Source organism: Bidens hawaiensis, unplaced genomic scaffold (assembly GCF_021521415.1).
Source record: "Bidens hawaiensis isolate Kalapana, Puna unplaced genomic scaffold, B.hawaiensis_p1.1 tig00019476_1, whole genome shotgun sequence".
Lineage (NCBI taxonomy): Eukaryota > Viridiplantae > Streptophyta > Magnoliopsida > Asterales > Asteraceae > Bidens > Bidens hawaiensis.
In genome coordinates this window covers 60005-70518 of record NW_027492960.1, presented here as the reverse complement: position 1 = coordinate 70518, position 10514 = coordinate 60005, and the positions used below count along the sequence as shown (strand labels likewise).

General features: G+C 32.8%; 2 protein-coding genes across 2 annotated transcripts; one reads left to right on the top strand and one right to left on the bottom strand.

Annotated features, from left to right (window-relative positions):
- Nucleotides 1-219: 219 nt before the first annotated feature.
- On the bottom strand, nt 220-771 carry LOC143558466 (uncharacterized). The gene has a single exon (XM_077047302.1). The coding sequence runs from the start codon at nt 769-771 to the stop codon at nt 220-222; it is 552 nt and encodes a 183-aa protein (XP_076903417.1).
- A 2023-nt stretch (nt 772-2794) lies between these two features.
- On the top strand, nt 2795-10005 carry LOC143558463 (ribosome biogenesis regulatory protein homolog). The gene is made up of 8 exons (XM_077047298.1): nt 2795-2826; nt 7072-7222; nt 7304-7355; nt 7489-7617; nt 8424-8541; nt 8630-8813; nt 8911-9024; nt 9736-10005. The coding sequence occupies exons 1-8, from the start codon at nt 2795-2797 to the stop codon at nt 9886-9888; spliced, it is 933 nt and encodes a 310-aa protein (XP_076903413.1). The 3' UTR covers nt 9889-10005.
- The last annotated feature ends 509 nt before the right edge of the window (nt 10006-10514 follow it).

Here is a 10514-nt window from a genome sequence, read left to right as displayed (position 1 = left end):
AATTTCACAATTATTATTGATTTAAAAAAAAAAAAAGGAAGAAGTAAGCTAGCATTGATTAGATAACAACCATCACCCCACTCTTTTTTTTCTTCTTTAAATTCTTTAACTCCAAAATTAATTCAAATTAAAAGTTTAAAACCAATCTAATTCACACGTATAGAAACAAAATCAATGATTCCAACGATATTAATGACTCATGCATGCATTATTACTTGATTACAGTATTGATTTTCCTTTTCTCTTTGAAAACAACTCTCCAAGTAGTGGCATTATCGGCTTCTTCTTCTTCACCACGTTCTTATCCATCATCATCTTCCTCCCTCCACAACCACCACTCACCACCGGAACCAACTCCATTTCCACCTTCTCGATCTTCAACTTATTGTTCTTCTGAAGCTCCGCGTTTAAAGACGCCAATGCCAACTCGGTCTCCGACTCCCTCTCCTTCAATAACTTCAACTCTTTCTTCGTTTCCTCGAGTTCCGACTCGAGCCTTTTCAATGAGTTAACAAGCAACAATGGCGGCTCTTGGATTTCGCGGGGCGGGGAGCATGATTTCCATGATGTTTGGGAGCTTTCCGTGGACTTCCATGACGGTGTTTCTTGTTTCGGTAATGTAAAAGGCGGTTTTGGCAACGGTAAGAAGATTGCGCCCGTGAGAAACCGCTCCCCGAAGATCTCCACCGCTTCTTTCACCGATCGGAAAGCCCGTGAGGTGTCTACATTGGCGCTGAAGTCCACGACGGGCGGTCGGTTTTCGGTTTCCATAATGGTGGAAGTGAGGGTGAAGGGAGTAAGTGTTGGCTTATGATAAGGTGATGGGGGGAGTTTTCTTTGCTTTCACTTCATATGTTGGTAGAGAGTCAGTCAGAGAGCTAGGTTGGGTTTGCTCTTGTTTGAAGGCTTAAAGTGGTAAGGAAATTGACTAGTCAACTACTTTGACTTTTAAATGGTTCACAGATTATATAAGTTGATTTGCAGCATTATCACATGTTAGTTTATGTTTGTTAGCTCCTATAAATGATTATGGTACTAGGTAAATGGTAATCCACGTATGACCACCAAATTCACAATATGTTGTGTGGTTGGTTGGTCAATTCAAAGAGGATTTGGTTATTTATAATTCTCGTTTTTGTTTTTCCTTCATGTTTTTAAATATTTGATTTGGTGGATCACAGTTTTTTTTTTTGTTTTTTTTAATGACTAATTGTTTATTTTAGGTTGTTACTAAAACCAATGTTTTAAAAATTGTTTTTAGTTGTAACAGGTGGGCCTAAAAATAGTACAACTGGTTAAATTTGGTTGTGCTAGAGGGGTTTAACTAAGTTGAATAGTTTATTATGTAATTTCATATAAATACAAATTCAATTCAAAAAATAACCCAAAAGTACATGAATCAATATTAAACAATAGTCCATAAGTTAATCCATAAAAGAAAGTAATCCAAAAGCTCTCAATTTGCAAGCAAAGTTAATCTACGATCAAAAGAAGCTAAGTTCTTTTACTTAGCTTTCTTTACTTGTAAGCTTCAATCGTAGGCTACCCGGAAGAAGGGAATGGGAATCGCCTTCAGTGATAGTCGTTAGAGTGAAAGATATTTTTAATTATGGATCACAAACTATAAAAATTCTCTCTGGATTAAAACAAATTTAACAGTTTAAATTAGTATTTTAGAAAAAATAACCAGTTTAAAGATTTAATAAACCGTCCTAAAATATTAAGTCTATGTTAGAATCCAGTATACCAGTTCGAGGCTATATATTTATGAGACATGGCCTAAAACCATAGGCACTCTGGATCGTCTAAAAATGGTCTCATGAAACCACTCAAAAAAAAATTACACGTCTGTATTTTATGTACTAAAAGGTTGATAGGAACCGAAATTAAGAACTTGATTACTGAAAATGGAAAAGTGTAGTGACCAAATTCGAGATGAGTAATCTCCCGATTACAAGGTTAACAAACCTTAATTTTAATAAACATAAACATCGACATCTCACAAATGAATGCAAACTCTAATTTAATATTGATACAAACGGTTATTTGCCATAACCGTCCCTAAACTATCGGAAACGTATCAATACATCCATGCCGGACAAACGACTTGTCCTCAAGTCGAGAATTAAATAGTTGTCCCAAGCGATTAACCATTCAATTATTGTACGCTGACCAGCTTCTTGGACCCCGTCTGGAAGATTGATTTCCCAATCTTTGGTAATTGGTAGGGAAACTATTGGTGTTGCCAGGACTTGAACCCATACATAATTAATCTCAAGAGAAATGTGATAAGGATAAAAAAAAACTAAATGGTGGTTTTACAAATCGTGGGCAGGGCAGCATTCGTGTAACTACCTCCTTTCCACCCCCACCTTTCAGTCCACGATGATTTTGATCCTTATCTCCAATCTTAAACTGAACACCATCTCCAATATTCAATTGAACACTATCAACGATCTTTAATTGAACACCCCAAACATGTTTTGACCTGCCTTCATCATCTCTAGGGTTGCCATCAAGGGCTTCTTCATTGATCATATCTAGCAGAGAACACCCCGGTTCCTCCGCCACCATGTTCTTCAAATCGACATCTAATTCTTCACTACTACAACCATCTCCGATCACCCCGACTTTGATTGCTTCAACATCGTCCCTCAAAGATGCAAGAATGGCGTCTAATCGTGCCGCAATGGTTGATAATTGATCTACTAGATTCCGGGTTGTAGGCATCATTCGATTTCCCGGTAATGGAACCAAATGATAGGAACCGAAATTAAGAACTTGATTACTGAAAATGGAAAAGTATAGTGACCCAATTCGAGATGGGTAATCTCTAGATTACAAGGTTAACAAACCCTAATTTTAATAAACATAAACATCGACATCTCACAAATGAATGCAAACTCTAATTTAATATTGATGCAAACGGTTATTTGCCATAACCGTCCCTAAACTATCGGAAACGTATCAAAGGTATAAGTAGATATAGAGATAAGCATTTTCAATACCGGTACTGATTTGGTATTTTCTGTACCGCATTGGTACCAAGTTTTTAGTTTTTGGTATCGGCACAGTATTTTCCGAATTTTGCACGAAATACCAGTACTGTACCGATGCCAAACCAAACATTTCGATACCCGTACCGGTATCATATATTTCAAATTTTCAGAATTGAGATTTTCGAAATCGATACCGGTACCATTCCAAGCTCATCCCTAACTAGATATCATAGCCAAACAAATGTCATAATCATTCAGTAGATTATCGAAGCTTTTAAACATGTATTTTCCTTATAATCTTAAATATATATAAACGAAACCTTTAGAAGCTCTCTGGTTGCTCTCTACATTCTCTCAAGCCACCAGATTATTTTATTTGTAAATGGAGGTTTTTCATGAATTTGAACCGAATTCATGGGTATGGGTCTCACCAAACCTAGATAGCCCTTAAACGGGTTATAACATCTCATTGAATTAAAAATTAATCTCACCAAATATTTGATATGAAAATCCTATAAAATAAGAATATACTAAAAAGTAATATCCGATTTAAAGAAAAGAAAGATATTATTTATAATTAAGAAATAATTTTATAGTAAAAAAAAAGCGGGTCATGGGTCTTACCAAATCGAGATAGCTTTTAAACCGGGTTATAACATCTCATTTATTGTTTAAACCCTTTCAACATCAAGTCTTAAATGTATATAAATGAAACCTTTATAAGCTCTCTGATTGCTCCATACATTCTGTCAAACCACCAGATTGTTTTATTTGTAAATGGAGGTTTTCTCATGCATTTTATCCGAATTCACGGGTATGGGTCTCACCAAACTCAGATAACATTTAAACGGGTTATTATATCTCATAAAATTAAAAATTAATTTCACCAAATATTTGATATGAAAATCCTATAAAGTAAGGATACACTAAAAATAAAATCCGATTTAAAAAAAATAGATATTATTTTTTATAATTAAGAAACAATTTATAGTAAAAAAATAATAATAAGCGGTTCATGGGTCTCACTAAACCCAGATAGCTGTTTAATGGGTTAAGCATCTCATTTATTTGTGAAACTCTTTCATCATCAAACCCTAAGCATATAATTAACTTCCTTACAATAATATATAAAATTAAAATCAATAATAAACATTTAAAACGAAAACCGTAAAACAACGCCCGTAATACGGGGGATAAAAATAGGCTTGTAAACGAACCAAACGTTCGGTGAACTATCGTGAACCGTTCGGCGGGAAGTTTGTTTATGTTCATTTATTTAATAAACGAACGAACATGAACAAAAAATCTGTGTTCGTTTAATTAAACGAACGAACATGCACAAATGTTCTGTTTGTTCATTTATGTTCATGAACGTTTGTTTATATCTGTTTATTTATGTTTGTTTATGTATTAATAGAACATAATTAAATATTATATGGATAGGTCATCTGTATTTGTTAATTTGTGTTCATTTACATTTGTACATACATGTTCGTTTATCTTTATTCAGTTATATTCGTTTAGATTTTAAACAAACGAACGCAAATGTCCATTTTTAAATAAACGAGCATGAACATAAATATTTGTTCGATTAACTGTCCGTGTTCTTTTAAAGTTAAATGAACGAACACGAACACGCTCTTGTTTGTGTTCATTCGATTCGTTTACCGGTTTTCATTATTCACATCGATGAATATATCGATCTAAATCTCTAGGCTCTGCCGATTTATTTGTGTTCATTTGTGTTCATGAACCGTTCGTGAACACATTAATTTCCTTAATGAACGAACACGAACATAAAATCTCGTTTGGTAAGTGTTCGTGAACCGTTCGTGAACACATTATTTGCTTAACGAACGAACATGAACAAGGCCTTGTTCATGTTCGTTCGGTTCGTTTACAGCCCTAAATAAAACCTAGTATACAGTGTATTATAAATGAAACACCTTAAATCTCTTTCAATTAAAACCTCTATAATAAAGAAAAATTAGATAAAGAAAGCGACCCTATATATCTAAGCATGTTTGGAACTAAGTTTGAAAACAACTTATTAGTAAGATTTAAAACTTTTAGAAAATTGTTTTTTTAACTCTTTAAAAAAACTAAAATAAAAAGCATTTTTGTGATTGTAAAATACTTTTTAACTTAATGATTTTTTTTTGAAAAACTAATAAGTCAACAATATGTTTTCAAACTCAATTCCAGGCATGCTCTAAAGGTTAACTATTCATCAATCTATATAACTTTATAAGAAAAAAACAATAAAATAATAGTTTGTTAGTAAGATAAAGATAAATATAAAGAATAGATGTTTTTAAAAAGTTAAACGAAGTTTAGAAATAAAAAATTGTTTAATCATTCAAATTGAGACAAAATACTATGACTGACAATTTAAACACTGTACACAAATAGACGACACGGACATACACAAGTTTAATAGGTATCGGTTATGGTCTTAACATGTTTTATGTACTAAAGAGGTAGACACGAATCAATCTGTTAATTTTGGTATCTAAACAGGTGAAATACCCTTTACCTGCTAAGAACCCGTTAGTACCTGATTAGATTTTTTATAAATAAAAATATATAATGATGATGTTATATACCCTAAATAGTGTAACCCTAATTTTTTATACCAAACAATTGAACACGACGCACATCATTCTAATCCAACATCAAGCAGATAGCGCACAAACCTTCCCCCGACACTCCCTATTCGGATCTACGGTAATCCGGTGGTATCCCTCCACATCATTGCCAGTGGTAGTCGTAGCCCTTCAATTCTCCGGTCTACCTCTCCACATCTACGATTCTTCGGTAATTCGGCATCCTTGCAGTTGCAGCGGCGCCACCGGTATTAACAAGTTTGTGTCTTATTAAGTTATCGTGTATACTTGGTATTAGCAGATTCATATTCGGGTTTGGGATACACGTACAAGATAAATTTTCGTGTCATGCACAGGTATACTTGTTTCTTGTTCATGATTATCGTGTATGGGTATACACGATATGTCAGCCCAACAAAATAGTTATAATAAACTATGAAGGTTACAAAATATGAAGCGATTGCAAGCCATACAAGTATATAAAATCGTAAAGCATACCCCAAGTCTTATCCTTACATAAATTTTATTTTTCAGTCGAACCGTTGTGTGACACAAGGCATCATGATGGAAGTAGAATGATGCATAATTTATAGCTATTATTAGGAAAAAAGTGAAAACATGAAACCAAAGTCATAATATTTTGTTGCAAAATGTGTTTTTTTTAATCTAATCTAATATAACTTCTAGCTATACTATTAAAGCAACATCCAGATGTCATTTAACTAGGCACTACACATAAGATGTCATGTCACTATTTCCTATTATACTATAACCCATGACCTATTTTTCCTATTATAAGCCATGACCCGTAAGGCTTTATAAAATTTTGAAAAATAAATAATTGTGTGATACGGGTTTCAAACCCAAGACCTCATGTTTCAAACCAAATGTGTTTACCAACCCCACTAAAATGGTAATTATATTTGATTTCTTGACTTAACATATATAAATTTGATTTCTCTTCAAGTATAAAACCAAAATTATATATAATTGTTAGCATTTCCATAATTCACAATATCACATTGTCTTCTCATATCTTTTTAACACAACCATTTAAGATTGTTTATCGTTTCTCTCTTTATTTTAAAATGTAATACATTTTTATTTATTTTCTTTTACAACAAAATCTTAGTCTTTGTAAATTTAGTTTTTAAATCTGTGATAACATTTTGTTATAAATCATTTTTATACACAAAATATTTGATATAACAATATCGATATGAATGTTTTATTTTAAATAAATCAAAAACCTATATTTGGTTTTCAACTTAAAATTATAGTGCATAATTTATACATTGTTAATTGTATAATACGCAACAAGAGTGATACCTTTTAAAATTTAAAATTTCACTCCTATATTATATTATATATATAATAGATATAGGTATGGATGTTACGAGAGTGTTTTACGAAAATTCACTTTCATGTAGATGATTATTGATTTTTATCTATCTGGCTTTTGATAGGGAGGATCTTGTCAAGGAGTGCATTTCACATGCTACCAAATTAATTCAAGCAGTTACGGATCCGCTTTTTAACTTACCTTCTACTGAAGATGCATCTGGTCCCGTTGTCTCTCTACCACCACCATCCACAAAATTGCCACGAGAAAAACCCGTATGCTTTTTTATTTTCTGTTTCATACCATCATTTGTATCAAAATTTTGCATGAGTAACTGGATTTTAATTTAAATGCAGTTGCCGAAGCCTAAACCTCTAACAAAATGGGAGATTTTTGCTAAAAAGAAAGGTTAGTACTTAGCAGCCTCAAAGGGTAGTTACATATCTATGAAGCTTGAAACTTTCATCAAGTCGTTTAAAACAACTTGAAAAAAGGACTGTTAATTTTGCTGATCCGTTGACTTGTTTGACCTGCTGTACAGGCATCCAAAACCGGAAGAAAGACAAACTGGTTTATGATGAACAAACGGGTTCTTGGAAGCGTCGTCATGGTTATGATCGGGTAAACGATGACAATGACCTTCCAATTATCGAGGCAAAGATGACAGATGGTAAGTTTTCTTTTTCTTTTTTTTCTTTTTATTTTTTTATTGTTATTTTATTTATTTTTTTGCTTTTGAAACTAATAAGAATGAATACATGTCTTTTTGAAACCGTCAAGTTAAGCAACTCGCTATCTGGAATTTTAATGATACAACTATCAAACTTGATGTATGTAGGCTGCAAATGAACAGAACATTCAGTTTAGTGAACCATTCGGTGTGAAGTTTGTTTACATTTGTTGGTTTGTTTGATAAATGAACGAACGTAAACAAATTCCGTTTGAAACGGTTGATGGTGTATTCATTATGTTCGTTTGTGTCCATTTGTTTATGTTTGGTCGTTTATGTTTGTTAGTTTATGTTCTATTAAAGGCATTTTTATTTTGTTGCTCTAGCATTTAAACTTCTTATATATTTTTAATTTTCAGTTTATTTCCCTTACATTTAAACAAGAAACCTAGTCCTAACATCGTTGATGTTCATTCATGAAATAACAAACAAACACAAACAAAATCATTTCCTCAATGAACAAACACGAAAACAAAATTCTGTTAGGTTATGTGTTCGTGAACCATTCGTTTATCCGATAAAAGCTCAACAAACGAACATGAACAGTGCCTTGTTTGGATCGATTCTATATACAAATGAATATAATATTGCATTTGGAAATCCTCGTGTCACCGGTACAAATCTGGTTCCTGACACATGATTAATTTGTAGAACGAGAATAATACAGAGGTTAAACGAGCATCCCACACCAAAAAGGTGCCTCACATAGGCCTTCTAAATTATTCTATTTCTTTTTTTTTTTTCAGAAACAGGAGTAGATCCTTTTGCCAAAAGACGTTCAGAAAAGAAACAACGAGTTGAAAAACAAGAAAAGAATCGTTTGAATAACTTAAAAGAGGCTGCAAAAGTTGGTGCTTTACCAAGGTCTTCTCTCTTTCTCCATAATTCATGTCGTTAAGTAATCATAAACGCAGTTTACATGGAAAATACTAAAATACTCTTTATATGGCAGCCATGTTCAACTTGCTGCAACCGCATTACCTATAACCGGTACCCAAACCGCACCAAAAAAAGTTAGCAAAGATGAGTTGCAAAATGTTGCGGGAATGGCAGCAACTTCAACTGCCAGCGGTGGTAAATTTGATAAAAAGTTGGCTGGTGAAAAGCCCCCCAAACATGATAAGAAATACAGAAAGGTTTGTAAACAGACCCCTGGTCTTTAGCTTAATTGCAATTTTCACCCAAAGTTTATGATTAAATTTTTTTCATGATCGTTTTATTTCGATGCTACAGTTCCTGCCTGTTGTTGAAGGATCAGGATTGGGCTCATTAGAGAAACAACAGTCTGACAAGATTCTTAACAAGTTAATGACTAAAAATTCCCATGAAATTTTCAATGTTGGAAAGGTAATAATATCTCTTAGCGTGTTGGGTCGAAAGTCACCAAAAGTGTCTTAAATTGCAAAATGCCAAGTAAATAGTTTTATTTTATACAAATGGATTTTCATTGTAATTATAATGTTTCTTTTAATCATATTTAAAACACTGCTGTATTTACTTCTCTGGATTGATTTTTAACATTAAATTCAAGCAGGCTTCTAAACCAACCAACTTTGTGAACCGTTCAGCGGGAAGTTCGTTGTGTATTGATATAATTATTTACGCCCATTATAATTTCGTTTGGTTTATGAAAGTAAAATAACACCACTACAATTTAGTCAAGTTTTATTAATTTTTTATTCCCTGTAGATTGATGTTACTTTTAGTTGGTGTTACTGTTCGTTCGTTTATACTATAACCGAACAAACATAACCGGACATAGGTATGGTCATTGTTTATAATGAATGAACACGAACAAGAAAACCCTGTCTGTTTAACTGTTTGTGTTTGTTCGATTATAGTTAAATGAACGAACACGAACATTGTTTTGTTCGTGTTCGTTCGGTTTGTTTACTTCAATCCTAGATTTATTCTATATTTTTTCATTCAAAGGGTGTTGTGTTTTTATTCTATATGGTGTAAATATATTTTTACTTCATATTGCAATTACATGCAATTGGGAGTTTTGACCTTTTCTAAGTGTTTAATAATATTCTTTTTTTTATTTACATTTTAAAGGCTGTTGACATGTACAACGCAAAGAGCGACAAGAAACGGAGAAACCAGGGAAAGTTTTCATCAACTTCGAGTAAGTTGAAAGTGAAGAAGAGCCCGTATAAAAACAAATCAGCGACTAACAAGAAATCTTCGAGTAAAGGGAAATCAAAATGAAAACAATTCTACAATTTTGGGAAATGCTTTGAGAGCATTTTTGTATCAGGTATTTTATGATGCCATTCTGGAAGACATCAGTTAGTTTGTTATTTTTCTACTTGTAGTGAATGTTTTCTTTATGCGTGATCAATATTTCCACCTTTTGTGCGCATCTTTAAAAGCATTACAACATGTTTGTTAAAAGCGAACGAGTCAAGTTGACTTGTACAAGTAAGGGCATGACTCTATCTTGACTTGCTAGCCAAGGAAACTTGTAGCTTGTACAAGTCAAGGTCTGGAAGTCATATTCTATTTCAGTCTGTTTATGGAATAGTAACTGCATGCCTTTTAATATTTTGAATCTGCTCAGTCTATTTATCTTTAAAAATTAGAATATTGTTATATTTTATAGCATACTTAGTTGAAGAAAAAGCGTTTAAAAGACTGAACCAGTAAAAAAACGAAGACGTTTAAAAGACCGAACAAGTAAAAAGCTTTCAAGAGTTGGACAAAAGAACCACGATAAATGAACTTAAAACAAACCCAAAGCTGAACATGAAAACATAAGACAAAAGTGTTGATCAACTTGTACAAAGCACAAAGTTGAACTTAAAAAACATTGGACAAATTGTTTATGTATGGGT

Excerpts from the sequence above, each read along its gene's own strand:
- LOC143558466 (XM_077047302.1), bottom strand. The coding sequence starts at position 771 with ATGGAAACCGAAAACCGACCGCCCGTCGTGGACTTCAGCGCCAATGTA.
- LOC143558463 (XM_077047298.1), top strand. The coding sequence starts at position 2,795 with ATGGAAAAGTATAGTGACCCAATTCGAGATGG. Across the intron at positions 7,223-7,303 it reads AATTGCCACGAGAAAAACCC|TTGCCGAAGCCTAAACCTCT; the intron begins GTATGCTTTTTT and ends ATTTAAATGCAG. Across the intron at positions 8,542-8,629 it reads AAAGTTGGTGCTTTACCAAG|CCATGTTCAACTTGCTGCAA; the intron begins GTCTTCTCTCTT and ends TTTATATGGCAG.